This window comes from Corvus moneduloides, chromosome 17 (genome assembly GCF_009650955.1).
Source record: "Corvus moneduloides isolate bCorMon1 chromosome 17, bCorMon1.pri, whole genome shotgun sequence".
NCBI classification, from domain to species: Eukaryota; Metazoa; Chordata; class Aves; order Passeriformes; family Corvidae; genus Corvus; species Corvus moneduloides.
Window position 1 is genome coordinate 7,229,211 of NC_045492.1, and position 16,426 is coordinate 7,245,636.

A 16,426-nucleotide genomic window follows, 5' to 3' on the forward strand; every position below is an offset into this window, starting at 1 on the left:
GAACTGGGGCTGGTGGGGATGGGGATGAGGGTGGGCATCAGCATTGTCACCTGCAGCTGAGGGCTCAGAGCATTAAAAAGCCGCAGCTGGGGAGCTTTGCCCAGCTCGGGAGCTGCTGCCCTGAGGGGTGCAGGATACAGCAAGGTCCCAGGTGAGCCAGGGATGCTCCACGCTGTGGCCTTGGGGTGCCGGGTCCTGAGGGGTGGCTGGGTGAGCTGCCGGCGTCCAGCCCTTTTCTGTGCAGCAAAAAACAGGTCCCGGCAGAGGAAAAGGAAGAGCCAGGGACACGCTAGGGAGGGCAGGAGGCTGCAAATCACCTCAAACGGGGAGTAAACAAATTGCTGTGCAGCATAGTGATTTGTAAAACCCAGAGGTGAGCTTCAACAATAACAGGTTTTATTAGAAGAGGTTAATTTTGCTGAGTTCATAGGAAATCTTGGGAGCAGGAGTTGAGGAGAGGACCCTGCTAGATCCATGTGCATGGCTGGATGCACTGGTGCCGGGGGATGGTGCCCCCAGCCCCAGATGTGGCGGTCCCCCATGGTCCTGGCTGTGTTTGGGCACAGAGGAGGTGGATGGACACAGCTTTCTCAGCTCCCTGATCCCAGAGGGGGTGGCTGGAGTGGGGGCAGCCAGGGGGTCCCCACCCCAGTGTGTTGGGGGCTGCTTGGTGGAGGAGGGTTTGAGCAGGGAAGGCCCTGGGCTTGTGAAGGGGCTGAGCTTAATATGCAAGTCACTGCTGGGGAGGAACCAGCCTCATGAAAATGCTATTTTCACGCAGTCCCTCTCCCAGCCATTATCCTGCCTCAGACAAAAGCAATTTACTCAGCCTCCAATAAAGCAAGGGCGATAACGAAGCTGAGAGGAGCTGACTGTGACAGGCAGGACAGCCTCTCCTACCACCAGCACCCACCTGCTGGCTGGGGCTGGGGCTGAGGCTGTGGGGAGAATCTTTGGGACAGCACTGTGAATCACAGGCTCTGGCAGGGGGGCTCTGTGCAGTCAGCTGTGCCAGAGCCCTGGCTGGGTGATGTGGTTGGTTCCTGGGCACTGGGCAGTGATGGGACAGTGCTGCCCTTGAATCCCATGCCTGTCCTGCACGATGGCAAGCCTTGGCATGGGCAGGCTGGGTCCTTGGAGTCCCCACCACCGCAGAGCTGAGCAGAGCGAGGCTGGATGCAGCATCTGCACCTAATGGATGAGTTTTGTCAAGTGCTACAACAACCCAGAAAACTGCACCAGCCCCAAGGGCGCTCGGAAACCAAAGGCAGTATTTTACCTCCCTGCCTGCCCTGTCACAGCAGCTCTGAAGGCTCCTTTGTATAGAACCCAACCAGCGTTAAGCACTGAACAGATATTACAAAAAGAGTAAAGCTGACCTGCAGCCCTGTCCGACTGGGTAAAAAGTCACTGACTTGTGTTTTCCCTAGAGAAGCAACCAGGAGTAAAGCCTGAATAAAACCAGGGAGACAAGGGGAAGTAACTTCAGCTGAGGGATGTGGGCAGCAGAGGCAGTGCCCTTGGGCCCACCAGCAGAGACATGTTTTGGATGCTCACCCAGGATTGCAACAGTGATGCACAAGCCTGCTCTGTGTAACAATCCATTTATTGCTTTGGGTTTTGTACTTCTGAGCTTGCTTCCAAATTTAGTCAAGATCTGCCCTTTTGCTTCAGTTGCATAGAACTTCCCCGAGTGTCAGGAGGCAGCCTGCTGCCAGGAGCTGCTCGGGTGAAGCTGAGAGATCCAGGAGCAGGTGAGGTCTGGGAGCAGCTGAGCAAAGCAGTGCCTGTGGACAATCTCTGCGGAAAGAGCCTGGGGATGTGGGAACTGGCGATCAGGGGAGAGGCCCCTCAGCAGGGGGAGTGAGCTGACCCCAAAGACGAGTCATCCTCTGCTCGCTGGACCATGTTATACCTACTCTGACAAACCATGGCACTGCTGGGATGCCATTGTGCTCACAGTCCCTGTCACTGCCAGCACCATCTGACCGTGGACACAGAGGCTGTGCTGGGGCATAAGCAGGTGCTTCATCTAATTCTCCTTGGGGTGGGGGTTAGAATGGCCTGAGAGAACCGTGACCTGGGCATGGGAGAATCACTCCCAGGTATAAATCAGGGCTGGCTGATTCTCTACAGAACCTCACAGAGAGTGAGATGGAGAATAGAGCACGTTTGGCTGCCTCCAGCCAGTCTCAGCAAACTGCAGCTGTGAGGAGCAGCCCTGATGCTTCTGAGAGGACATGTTGTTCTTGCCAGTAACACAGGTGAGGAATTTATTGGAAATGCACTTTAACTTCTTCTGAGATTAGCTGGTTTTAAAAAGAACAGGTTTATAGTGCACCCCAAACAAGATTCAGGGAAGGGTAAAGGCCAGAAAAAGCTTTTGCTTTCAGTTGTCAGTCACTGCCCAGTGGAGAATGGGAGGGATCATCACAGCTGTGAGGAGGTCAGAGAGGTGTGGGGGGCGCTACAGGGACACCCTCCAAGGATCATTTCTTGAAGATGACTCACTCTTCATACTGAACAATTTGAAATAGATGTGCCATTTTCTCTGCATATGGTGCTGGCGAGGCACAAGTCAGGAGAAGTCAGGGTCATGTACCCACCTCATCCTCAAACACCACTTCAAAAAATAAACCTTCTGCCACGGGGATGGTGTCTCAGCCAGTGCCCCAGACTGGGCAGCCCTTCCTTCGCCCCTGAACCATTTGGGTCCTCAGCGATGCTGTTTTCCCAGGTGAGCTCTACCCTGGTGGTTCCTCTTTCCCATCCCAGCTGCTGTGTAGGTCTGTCAGGGAGGAGATGCCTCCTGTGTGCCGGTCTCGGGCCCCGTGCCCTCCTGCTGCTGCAGCCTCTGGAGCAGGAGCAGCACGTTGTCCGTGAGCTCGTTCCGTGGCCGCCCCATCCCGCTGAGCTTCACCGGGCGCAGGCTGGCGTGGGGGGGGTCGTACCCCTCGGGGCAGCACACCTCGTTCAGGAGCAGCCAGGTGCTGTCAGGGTCTACGTGCATCAAGTGCAGGAAAACACTTTGGAAAACAGCAGGAAGAAAGGAAAGAAGAGTAAGAACAAGGCTTTTTGGTTGGCACCCAACAGGGTTATTAAGAGCTAAGGAAAGCTTTGATGGTGTCCGCAACCTCTGGCAGCTGCACATATTCGACTCTTTACAGAGGGCAGTGCAGTGGCCCCTGTGCCCGAGAAAGCAGCTCTGAGCCTCACAGCCACTGGCACATGGGAGAAAAATATTTATGATACTGCACAGTCACTTATGGACATCAAACAAGCAGCTGGTGCAGAACTGACCCAGGCTTGGTGCTGGCACTGTGAGCTGTTGCTGGCGTAAGCCTAAATCTGCCTGTCGTTCATGCTGGGGAGGTGACTGTGGGTGACTGCATGTGCTACGCATATCCGGGATCTTTTGGACAACAGCTCCCGCGGAGATCTTGGGAGAAGTTGCTCACTGCCCTCTCTGGTTTTTGGGGAGTGAGTCAGTTAACTCATCTGGGCTTCTCTGCCTTTCCAGAGGTGGCAAATCCAAGGATATTTGGGGACAGCTGCCCAGGCTGGGCCCCAAAGGAAGCTCAACACTGTATTTGAGGGCTTTTTGCTCAAGTGAGGTCTCCCACCTTCCCAAGTCCTTATTAGCTGCCTCCAAATTTTTGTCCTTCTGCACAGTACCTTTCACAAAGCAGGATTTTAAACCAAAACCAAACACAACCTTCATTAACAACAGAATGAAGGAAAAGAGGAATCACAACTTCCTCTGCAGATTTACTGCTGTGTTGATGGTTTTCACTTTGCATTTCCATACCTCAGTAAGATGGGATTTGCCTTTCCAGCCTGCCCTTCACACAGGGGCCCAGCTGTGAGCTGCTGGGACACAGCTGCTGCTGGAGAGCAGGAAGCTCAAGGAGTGAAAGAGCAAATGCTGATTTGTTTGACCTACACTTACCCACCCCCTCCTGCCAGTTCTCCCTGCAGCAACATTTGGGCTCGGCTAGGTTTTTGTCAGGGTTTAATGCACAGAAGGTGTATGGGGCGTAACTGGTATTAAATTCTCTGGCTGTGCCATGAACAAAATTAGACTGGAATTTGCAAGGCCTTTTCCTGAATAGTGCTGAGTGCTCTGTGAGCACCAAAGGCACTCAGCACTCACCACACCTATGGTACAGTTTTCCAAGATCCCAGTAAATCCCGGCCATGCATCTTCAGGTCTTTAGTTTTCACTGAAATCATGGAGCTGTGAGGAGAACAACTGCCAGGTGAGGCAATGGGAAATCAGGTAGGTCTGTCTCTGTTCCCCCAAGAAGCACAGGACTGAACTCCCTTTCTAAAAGCAAAGATCACCTGCTACAAAAGCTATGCAAAATCCAGATCTGATTGCTGTCCAAATTTCTCATGGAAGAACTTTCATCCCTAAAGTGAGGCTGCTTCCTACGCAAAGCAGGGAGAAATCCCTTTGAGAATCTCTCCTCTGAAAAGGAGTGCAGTGCCAAGAGTAATGTGAAAGAGCACAGAAATGAGATGAAGGTAGGAGAGAGCTCCCTCTCCTCTTCACAATAACCCTGTGGATGTGACTCGTTACTCCGTGCACAGCCAAATCTGCTGCTTTTGCCTCTCTGCCATTAACACCTTGCCTGTCCCTCAGTGCAGGTCTCTGAACAGAAGAGGGGAGATGTCACCACTGAAGCTGTTGGCAGTGTCCTCTGCCAAAGGTGCTGGTGGTGCCTATCTGCCTGCTCCAGAGGAACCAGTGGGAATGTGCTCTACAGTGATAGCTGGGCTTGGCAACAGCTGCCTCAGCAACATGACTTTTTTCTGTGGATTGCCCAGATGCAGGTGAGCTCACAGGACTCCTCATTCCCCTGGCTTTGTTCCTGCAGCTCTGCTGACTGGAAGGGGAGGATGGCCAACTCGGTGCCAGCCCAAGCAAGGGGCTGGCAGGGGCAGGGTATGGAGCTCTCACCGCTGCCATCCTGGGTCCAGCTCTCCAGACACTGCCCTGCCCGTGCCCTCAGCTTGGCTGTGGCAGCAGGAGCACATGGCTCTGTCTGCCAGAAAACAGCAGCTCCCAGTGGTTCCACCCAGTTTTCAGTGTGCTGCTACTGGTGGGCAGCTGCAGAGATAATCCTTGCTCCTTATGGCTGGCATAGGAGCAGGCAAGGACAATGAATTGCTGTGAAGTGAATGTCAGAATGGGGAATATTGTGCAGCAGGCTGCCGATCCCCAGCACACACACAGCTGTAGCTCTTACACTCACAGCACAGACACTTTGCTCTCCAACCTCTTCCCAGTCAGTTGCTCCAGAGAAAGCGACCCTCAGAGATTATCCAGACCCTGGAGAACTCACTGCCTCTAGTGCCCATAATGGCTCGGGACTGTGATTATCCCTGGTAGCCTGGAGTGCTCTGCAGCTTAAAGAACAACTTGACTTTTACATTTTCAAACTAACTCTGGGGTAGTTTCCAAGCAACCTGTTTCCATAGCAAAGAATCCTGAGGTTAATCTAAGTTTGTTTTCTGTTGTTGCCTTTTTCTTTTTTTTTTTTTTTTCCCTTAAATATCACTTTATTGAATTTTGCCTTGAGCAGGTGGCTGTTCTGGTGTGGTTCAATCCAGCCTGGGAGTGACAGCTGACAATGAGTATCCAACAAAGAACATAAGCAAACCAAAAGAGGTAAGCTGCATAATAAAGCTTTGTATCAAAAAAGGACCCAGAATAGCTCATATGGGTCCCAAGTGTGCTAAACCTGTTCTACTAGCACAGAGCAGTTTGGCTATTCTGTTGCCTTGTCTTTTCCCAAACTCCAAGCAAAGCCATGGCACAGACTGGCAGAAGGAAAAGGCTTCCTGGCTTTCCATCCCTGCTGAATGTTTAACTGGATACAGCTCACCACAGGCTTTGGTAAGAACTGAGGAAATTATTTTGGCATCTTAGGGGGAAAAAAAATCATTCCTATCCAGACTGTTGACTGAAAGGTCATGGGCTGCAAAAATTTAGTAGGAATTAAGTGTAAATTTCAAAACAGTCACTTGAAACTGAAAGACAGGAAAATGACTTGTCAGTTTTAACAGGGGCCAGTGACAATTTCCTAATCTCTTTTCCTTCAAGGTTTTATTCCCTGAAGTGAAAAGCTTGTCACGGATGATGCAGCTTCACAAATTGACGAGAAGCTCAGATTTACATATTGTGACTTTCAGTTTCCACCATCTCCCCCCACCTTGTTCCCAGTGCTGGGGCCCCACATACCCCCCTTGCTCAAGGCTTTCTGGGCACCTCCCCACCCTTGCGCTGGCTCATCTTCTTCAATGAAGGCAAAGACTTTTCTAGTGCTCTTTGGCATTCCCAAACTCTTCTTCAGCAAGTTTGGTCCCTTTGGTGATTTTGCATTTGGTTTTTTGTTTGTTTAGTTTTTTAAAAAGCTTTGGATAATACTCTCCTGGAATACTCCCAGCAGTCATCTTCTAGTAAAGCCTATTGTTATTGTCCCATTTTCTCTTCCTCAGATATGCTGGAGTTCTTTTTTTCCCAGCATCTATTTTTGCCTGTTGAGTATTCCAGGAAGCTGCAGTTACAAAAATCACTTCCTCCCACTGCTTCATCTAATAAAGCTACAGGGTCCCATAAATGGGATTAAGCAGACTCCTTGGGGCATGATAACATCCCTGGATGATAGCCAAACTCCCTTTTTCCTTTTTTTGTGTGGCTCAAGCACCTTGGCCAAAAATTCCTTCTCAGCTCCGTGCATGCCTACAGAATCCTCATATAGTCAGTGTATGATTTTTGGAGCTACAACTGACTTTGCAAGTGCTGACCTTGTTCTTGACAGGTCACAACCCATCAGTTGAATAAGAATCCTGAGAGCTGAGCAAAGGCCAGTTAGTATAAATCACTATGGCAAGCTGGTTCCAAGCATTCTTTTACCTCATATGATTTCTGCAGTGATAAAGCTGAGTTATGTGACGTACGCTGGCGCTCAGGCTGGGGCTAAGATTAGTTCTGGTCTATCTGTTTTTAGAAGCATTTAAAATGCAGAATTTCTCATGTATCAGGCTGATAATGTTGCCCTTGCTTAGATGGAAAGGGCCTAAATGTGTGACAACCTGTGTCAGTTTGCAGGATTACTTTCAGGAACATGGAGAGCAAGAAGAGCCAGAACTCACAGGAATGTGGTGGTTCAGCAGCTGGAGAATAGAAATGGGAAGTGTGGCTGAGAAGTGATTCCTATCCTGGTACAGGAGCTACGGTGCAAACTGATTTTGACTTTTCCAGACTGAAACCTCGTATCAGGACACTACAGTTAAAAGTGAGTGTGATATGATTTACTCTGATCCATCCAATCCAGGGATTGCACAGGACTAAATTAAAAAAAATTAAACCCAAAAGAAACCTCCAAATGCTGCTGTGTGGTGACAGGCCAGGCCACACCTCAGTGCATACATGTGTCTGGTCGATGGAGTTAAACAGGAGACAGCAAGGGCTTCTATGAGCAGCTTGGTTCACTGACATATGTGATGTATGGTGGATCAAAAGCACTGGGGGGAGGAGCAAAACATATGGTATTTTTTCCTCAAAATACAATAAAAACAACATACAGGAGGAAAATGTTACTTGCCCTGAACTTTGCTGCCCTTGTGCTCCAACAAGTGAGCTCACTTCACCATGCAGCTTCCAACAGGGGCACATTTCATATTCCCTCCACCCCTGCTGTTGGGGGGAAATTGCACAGCTTCTCAAGTTGCTTGGTTAATGATTTAAAAGCTTCAGATTCCAAATATCTGGATAAATCCTGGTGTTCTGCTTTTCATCCAGCATTGCTTGCACAGACTGAGGCATTATTGCATTAAGGGGGTGCACGCCCACAGCACAGAGCCCCTCTGCAGAACAAATGCTGCCGGAGCCTGCTGTGCTGCCGTGAAAGCCTCCAAGGTAAAAATAAACCTGCTCCCACCTGCGCAGGGATACAAACAAAGGAATGCTCCAGCTCCGGGGAGCGCTGGCTCTGAACTGCTGCCCAGCCACACAAAGCCCTTCACACCCTGCACCCCCGGGAGCCTGTGCTTTGTGAAAGGGAATGGATGGGCTGCACTTCCTTTTGCTTCCCTTTCCAGCAGCCTGCCCTGGAAATCCGAAGCTGCAGAGCCTGCAGAACCTGCTGGTTTCCCCTCCCCTTGGGGGAGGGCAGGGCTGGCCACACAAGAAGGGGGGCTGGCTTTCACCCCCATCCTTCGGCAGAGGGGCTTTTTGATTTATGTCCTATGTTCTGTACCTGGACTTGTTTTGTCTCCTGAAAGCTCTGGCCTTGGTTCCAGGTGACAACATATGACAATAGTGATTTCTTATCCTGACAGCAGAACATGCTGAGCAGGATTTTGTACACCAAGCAGCAAAGTATGTCTGTCAACACTTCCTAGAGCTGGAGTGTGTTCACCTAAACTGGTTTTGCTCTTTTAGACTCTCCCAGCCTTCTCAGAGCACCACTGGTGCCAAGACTGACAGCTTCCCAAACAAACTCTGGTCCACCTGGCAGAGCCTGCGCTGGAGCCCAGGGAAAATGGAAGGGTAACAGAAGTAAATCCCCCAGCCTGCAGAAGGTATTAAGTGATAAAATACAAGGAAATGCCTGGCACATCCTCTTCCATAACTGTCTTCCCTCCACAGTTTGATGCCACCAGTGGGCCAAGAACCTCAAGTATTTGGTTAGGAAAAAGCAAGTAGCACATCTTTCCTTCTGTCCCCAAATGCACTGCAAGGTCACCTGTAATGTCTGTGCAAGCTGACAACTGACCTCTCTAACTCATTTTGGGGAGTAAATGATACTTCACCACAGAAAACTTCCATGAGAGATCCTGTTGTACAGGACTTGAATGTGATGGAGGCTGGAACAGGAAGGGTGTAAAAGGAATGGGATCACCATGTTCCCTCTGTCCCCTATTATTTGTACACCCAACACACCTGCATTTAAGAGACATTACCTCTGGGCAGCTTCTTGCAGTTTCACAGGTTGCTTGGCGCTGAGGTAAATCAGGCAGGCATCTGCCACTTTATTCAGGTCACTCTCGCCTGCAGAAATGGAACAGGAAAGAAGGGTAGGAGGTGACCTCCTCAGCAGCTGCTGCCTAATGGAATCAGCTCCAAATTGGCAGCAGAGGCTTCTGAGCCTTTGAGCTGTCTGACCTGGAGCTCTTCTGACCCTGCCTTTTAAGCATCTTGCTGCAAAGCCAGGAAAGCAATCAAGGGCACTGAGAGGAAAAGAGCAACTAGCCAGCAAACCTTCTCCCTCATCAAAGTCCGCTCCAAAAATTTTACTTGGGGAGAATTTCAGAGAATTTCATTCAATAGAAGAGTGTGATGAGATAGTCTTAAAGGGTCACCCAGAGAGAAGCCCACAATGGAACCAGTCAAGCTATCCAGAAGTCTTACCTGGGCTCCAGTTTGTCCGGTAAGAACAAAGCATGGCCCAACAGCCCTAGAGCAATGCAGGCACTCCATTCCATACCCTCTTCTCATGCACAAGCAGGATGAGCAGTCAGATTTTGCATGTGCTGGGAACCTTCAGTCCCTTTTGTCCCTCAGGGAGTAAAGAGTGCCCAGCACCTCTTTACAGAGCTCCCAAAGAGGACAGATTCAGGCTGGAGAAGATCAGGAAATCAATTCCATGGGCAGCAGGAGAAGAGCAAGTCGAGATGAGAGAATAAAGTCTGGCAGAGATCCACACAACCTGTGCTTCCCCTGGTACTCACCCATGTCCAGCCTCTCACAGAGAGAGCCCAGGCCCTGCAGCACAGCCAGCTGCAGCTTGAAGGCCAGTGTGTGGCTGTACACAGGCCCAGCTTTGGCACTCACTGGGGCCTGGCTGAGGAGGGAACTGGTCAGCTTGGGCAGGACATCTTTGGAGAACCTCTGCCTCAGGAAATCCCCACATGTTTGAGCCAGGGTACACAGCACCTAAGAGAGACATCAGTTACAGGGGACAATGCACACACCAGCCTGGGAGGAGTTCAGTGATCCACACCATGCTGGGGGATTCAGACATTCCCTCTCCCTGGAGAATTCTTTTTGCAGGTGAAAGCATTGTAACCACACCTTCCCCAGCTTCCCCATAATGAGCAGAAGGTTAATGTTTGAGAGGCTGAGTGAGCTGCACCCTGCTCTGCAGTGTCACCTAGCTGACCTCCTGGGTTGCCCTTCCCTCATTAGCACAGTAAAGGTAAAAGCAGCTGTGCAGTCTTACTCAGAATTAGTGGAAGTGTCTCTGATGGAAAATGCCATTAAATATCATTATATCCTTAAATCTCTTTTCTGGTGCAGACAGCTCATCTTTCCAGGCACATCAGCAAGCAGAAAGGCCAACTGGTCACAGAAAAGGGCGCCCAGCGCTACTGGTGTGTGCCCAGGATCAAACTGAAACTGGGTAGAGAATGGTCCTACATTCATGTAAAAACAAAAGGGGGGAGGTCCACATGGCCAGAACACTAATCTCTCTTTTGGAACTTCACTGAGCTCATGGTCTCAGTGCGCAGGACTGAGATGCTGGTTATGTTGCTTTACACTGATGTGACACTTCTTGTCCTGGAATTTAGGCAGAAGACACTTTGGGGGGAATTCATACAGCAAAACCCAAGCTGGGTGCAAATTGTAGTGATGACTTGAACTTTTCAAGAGTTAAATAGGTTTTGTATAGCAATCTCTACCTCTTTTTAGGGTGGGCACACAGTAGGCATGGCTATTCTGGGATTCTAGTGCATGGCTTCTGGAATTTGGGGAATTAAAACTCTCTTTATTCACACTGAAGGATTCTAAAATGAATCTCACTCTGCCCAGCAGATGAATTCCTCTGCAATGCTGGAGCTGGCAACCTCTGGAAAGATGCTTTACTGGCCAGCCCATGAGTCAGGAGCAGAAAGGAGCCAGCTGACAAGGTCAGGAGCTCTTTAATAATGTCATTATAGGGCCAAGTCCTTGTTTAACTTCTCCCCTCCCTTGCCAATGCCTCAACTGTGAAATGTTCCCCTATCTTTAATCTGAGACTTCCAAAGAGGATGTTGGGACTGTGGCTCCAGCAAGGCCAAGCTGCACTGTATGGTGCCCCTAACATCTGTTCAGGCTGTAGAACTGTTTTTCTCATCCCTGCAATAACAACCAACATTGCTGCCTCCCCCAGGAACAGCATCGAGGGTCTACCTGTGGACAAGGTGCAGCAGGAGTGGTACAAACCCACTGCAGGGCGGTGACCCCATGCTCCAAACCACATTTAAACATCGCTGCAGGAGCTTGGTGCTCTCTCCTGGGCTGCAGCACTGCCTCAGCCCCTTCCTGCCCAAGTCCCAGCTGGAAATGCTGCTGGCAGTCATGGCCATACCTTGAAGGCTCTGAGCACTGCCAGAGGGTCATCACTAATCAGCCGGGTGACGAGAGCTGGCCAGACACGGTGAGCCATGGGAAGCAGATGGTTTCCATGAGGATGCAGCACAGTTACACAGAGCTCCAGCACGTCCAGGACCTGGGCAGGAGGGGAGGGAACAGGCTCTGAGTGCTGCAGTGCCAGGCATTCAGGTGAATCCCAGCATCACGTCAGGAAGCCAGGAGGAGGGGATGGATAACAAAGGGCGCAGTTTTACCACAACAGGAACGGGGACAAGTGAACAGTGCTTAGAGATCAGGCCTGTTTGGAAAGGGACAAGCACCGCGGTGACACAACCTGTGCTGGGTACAGAGCTGGGCTGGGAACAAGGCAGGATTCCTGCCCTGATCCCACAGGCTGAGCTGCACACTCGGACCCCACTGCGGCTGTGGCAGCAGGATCACCTGGCAGAGCTGGGGCCGCTGGGATGAGAATCTGGGTTATGCCTCATTTTTCTGTCTCACTTTGCACTTTAAAAGGAGGCCACCTTCAAAGGGTTTTCATAATTAGAAAAAAGCCAGGCTTTTAGCCCTGCTTATCACCACCCCAGCAACTTCAAAAACATTCATCAGCCTGTGCACTGCAGCCTGAGGAAGGGGGATGGGAGGCACAGATGGGAGAAAGATGCTTCTGTTTCCTCCACTAAAGGACAAGGCACAAGACTTAACTGTCATAAGCATCAAGGGAAAGTGCCCAATACAAAGTCACCCTTAAGATTCTGTTCCGTCTGGCTGCCATTCCTAATCCAGAGTGCTCCTGAAAAACTACCTCCCTTTCTCTTGCCAGGCTTGGAGGCTCTGTCCTGCTCGAGCATATGGCAGCACAAACCTGGGGATGGCAGGGAGCCCAACGTGCATGGCACACACGCTGACGAGCTACCAGCCCATTCATGGGCACCATCTGTCCCCTCAGAGCCGGCGATTACCGACCTTCAGCCGCACTCGGAGGCTCCCGTCAGACAGCAAGTGGATGCACCTCTCCATCACATCCCTGGCCAGCTGAGCATGGCTTGGCATTGGAGCTTCTCCTTCTGTGTCAGAGCTGGGCTCTGGCTTAGCAAGGAGAACGTCATCTGGAAGACAAAACCATTACTGAAGTAATGAAAATGATGTGGGAGCTCTGGGAGATCACAATATCCACCCACAACCACTCCGCAAATTCCCGAGTAAGGCCTTTAGCATTTTTTAATGTGCTTAGATATAGTTAAGCCTATGAGTTCTGTGGGCTAGTGTCAGGTTCAGTTAAGAGTGTGGGGCTACAGAATGTTCGCTTTCTTTAGTGGACAATGCAGCTGGTCTGACATTTGCAGTCTCTTCTCACCATGGACTTATTTCCCATTGATTTTTATTAAAAATGAAAAGCCTACGTATTTAAAGATGAAGTATTTAAAGGTCAGGATTGCAGCACAGCCCAGTAAAGACTAAAAGGTTCCCTATATGAATGTCTGCAGTGCCTGCCAAGGCCAAGTGATAAGGGGAGCAGTGGCATCACTGGCCAGGAGTAAATAGTACATAGATTCCCAAGGGAGCACGAGGAAAATGCATAGGATCCTGGAAAGAGGAAACTTCAGGTCCTGAACCCAAATTAACTGTTATGAGGTAAGGAAAAACATGCTGTGCTTGTGTCTTAGAGCTAGAAAAGTCTTGATCTGCAAACATTTGGCTCCCCCACTCAAACAGAACAAGGTGAGAACACCCAACAGCACTTTACATGAACCAAGGTCAGCCCAAAGACCTGAGACTGTCAGCCTGGTCCCAAGGCCCCCACGACACAAAAGGACACCTCAGAGGTCACAGTCTCTCTTCAAGCTGACCATGCTCCTCTCCAGCCACACACAGCACTGACCTGTCTCCTCCTCCAGGTCAGGAAGATCACCCTCTGCGATCTGCTTCTGGCTGACATAGTCAAGGAAGAATTGTTCCACTTCTTGCCTTGTCATTGTCACCTCCTGCTGCCCCTGGGACCAAGCCCTGCTCTGCCCCTTCTTAGTCTGCCTTTGCTGGTGTTCCTCAGCGCTGGGCATTCCAAACCACTGCACTGCAAAAGAGGAACTGACATGTCACTGAGCAACCATGATCCCCTCCTGCAAGTCAGCAAGGTGCCATGGATTCCATGAGAGATGGCTCACACAACTCATGGGATTGCACCTGGTCCAGGCACCTGCTGTCACATCCCAGTCACCTCCCTGATGGTATGGGAATGTTAAAAAGGAATACATGCCATGTGCTCCTACAGAATGTTCATGGGAGCAGTGAATCCATCCTTTCTCAGCCACTAAAGGCCATGTTCCTGTGAAAGGCAGCAGGCCAGACAAACTGAAGAGGGAAAATTACTGGTGATCTTTGCTCGAGCGCTGCCCCAGCAAGCAAAGCACAGTGGCCATCCCACTGCAGCACCTTGGCTACCTGGAACCTCCCATGGCAAGTGGAAAGGTCCAAGACAACCACCCTTAGTGACAGCAAGGCTGAATTACACAAAGTAAACATTGTTTTGGTACCTAGAGCTGTCATGACTGAGCGGAGGACTCTGAGGAAGGTGGAAGCCTGGCTATTGTAAGACTGATCTAGCGCAGACAGGACATCTTGGATTACATCTTCTACCAGCGGCAGCAAGCTGGCATCCGAATGCCTCAGCATCGTGTCCAGGACCTGGGAAGCACGTGGCTGATGTGCCAGCTGGCGCAAATTCAGGGAAATCCCATTCACCAGATAGTCAGAATTCTCATTAATCAAACACTGCACCGAGTCATAACCGCAGGCCTCACATATGTCTGCCAGTGTCCCCAGTGCTGTCTCACTGATGAGCAGAGTCCTGTCACCAGCCTTTTCCAGCACAGGGTAGAGAGCTGACAGCAGCAGCAGCCGGAACTCCTTCCCAAGAACAGCAGCAAAGCAGCCGACACCCTCCAGCTGGATGCAGATCTGCCAGATGTTGCTGTTCATGGTGCGGGTTGTGACTGGGGGCTCCGGGGACAGAAGGAGAACGCTGCTGGACGCCCCTCCCGCACGGACAGCGAGTCCTGAGTGCTGCACTGACTGCTCAGGGCTGCTCTCCTCTGTGTCAGTGCTAGTGACCAAATACCAGTTCGCCTGGTCCATGTATTCATCCAGAATGGATGTTATGGACCCTTTGAGATCATCCACGTTCAGCAGAACTTCCCTCTCCTGCAGGACAATCACTCCCACTCCGGCAGCTCCCGTGACCAGCTCGTTGAGGATCATGGCTGCCTGCTTTCGGTACAGGCCAGACTCATTGTACAGCCCCATGAAGTGATCCACAAGCAAGTAGAGGTTCCCATAGTAGCCAAGAACACGACACACTTGCTGAAGGAGCTGGAAAACCTTCTCCTCCGTGAAGAAGCGGAAGTATTTCTTCTGGCACCTGCCCTTCTGCACACCCTGCTGCAAGGGGCCTGGTGGCCCAGAGCGCCGGGCCTCCACTATCTTCACATCCGTCACGTCCAGCTCCAGAACCTGCACCAGTGCCTTGGACAGGCGGTGCAGGTGGGACACAGAGTTGAGGGCAATGTTAATCTTGGGGCCCAGCAGCTTCAGGTAGCCGAGCAATAAGCTCAGTGTGGAAACCTTGCCCATGTCATCCTGAGAGTTCATCAGGCGGGGAAGAGCCGTGGCAAGGGAATGGAGGTTCTCAGAGAGGACATCAGCAAGAGCCCTGTTCTGTGCCACAATCCTCTGCTCTGCAATCCCTTGCAGAACTTTGTTACACCTGCTCTGGACTTCACTGTTTTCATCATTAACCAGCCCAACCAAGGCCTTTAAGAGGTGACTGAATGAGTCCACCAGTGACTGACTGCAGTTCCTCAGTAAGTGGTGAACCAGCTCTACCAGCTCCAGTCTCACCTTCCAGTGGGGGTGAACTGAAGAAGATTCAACCACTTTATGCAAGAGAAGAGAGAGTTTTTCAGCAGTACTTTTAGTCCAGTCAGGTCCTCTGTGGATCATTAGCTCTGATATTCTGCTGTGTTCCACTGGCAGCTTTTCCTTACTCTTTGGGATTCTGGCTAGCTGTTTGTCAGCCATGACCAAGCCAACAATCAGATAAAAGAGTCTAATGGCAGAAACGGTGGTTTTGTGACCTTGTTTGATGTCTCCAGCAATAACTCGAGACAGTGTAATAGAAATTCCGGGCAGAAAAGAAGCAAACAAATCCCCACATTGCTGTGCCTCATCTTCATCCAGGTCTCGGTGCTCCTGGCAGTCACACTGCAGAACCAGGACCTGCAAGCACTCCAAAGCAGAGATCTTGATTTGCTTTGCTTTTTCTTGCTCTGCAAGTGTCAGAAGCAAAGACACAGCAAATCCTAAGAGTGGAAGGGTGGAAGGTTGGTACAGAGACAAGATAACATCCCCATAAGCCGAATGCATCAGGGTGTGGAGTGCCTGGATCACAGCCAGCTTCAGCTCCTCGGACAGCGGGGCGGCTTTGCCCGAGCTGGGAGGGGGAGCGAGGCAGGTACAGAGCTCAGAGAAGAGCTCCTGCAGCAGCTCCTGCTTCTTCACGCACGTCGCCGCAAGCACGGAGGAGATGCACTGCACCAGGCTCTGCACCAGCCGCTCCTGCTTGGACCCCGGCACGCGCAGGGCGAAGCGCAGCGGGAACAGCACGTACTCCTGCAGCTCCTGCAGGGCCGCGCCGCTCACGCCGGCCAGGTGCGCCTGCAGCTGCCGCACGTTCTCCACCGTCTGCACCCGGGTCAGCTGCACGCAGACGGGGCGCAGCGCCCCGAACGCCGCCTGCGGGGTGTCGAACACGGCCATGCCGGGGGAACCGGGAGCCGTGCGGCCCTGCCCGGGGTCGGGCTGTGCTGGGGCCAGGCCGGGCAGCCCTGAGGGTGCCGGAAGTGACGCCGCGAAACCAGCACCACAAAGTTCCCGCGCAGCGGCGCGGGCACTGTGAGAAAAGTCTCGGGTGCTCTCAATGCGCAAGCGTCGGAGGCCTAACACGGAGGTAACGGGGCTGTCAGCGCCACAAAGCTCCCGCAGGCGCGAGCGGGCGCTGTGAGA

General features: G+C 51.4%; 1 protein-coding gene across 1 annotated transcript; it reads right to left on the reverse strand.

Annotated features, from left to right (window-relative positions):
• Positions 1 to 374: 374 nt before the first annotated feature.
• TTI1 (TELO2 interacting protein 1) lies at positions 375 to 16,346 on the reverse strand. The gene is made up of 7 exons (XM_032126624.1): positions 13,900 to 16,346; positions 13,248 to 13,439; positions 12,332 to 12,474; positions 11,361 to 11,501; positions 9,742 to 9,946; positions 8,974 to 9,061; positions 375 to 3,026 (listed from the first exon to the last, which is right to left on the reverse strand). The coding sequence occupies exons 1-7, from the start codon at positions 16,178 to 16,180 to the stop codon at positions 2,792 to 2,794; spliced, it is 3,285 nt and encodes a 1,094-aa protein (XP_031982515.1). The 5' UTR covers positions 16,181 to 16,346; the 3' UTR covers positions 375 to 2,791.
• Positions 16,347 to 16,426: the final 80 nt, after the last annotated feature.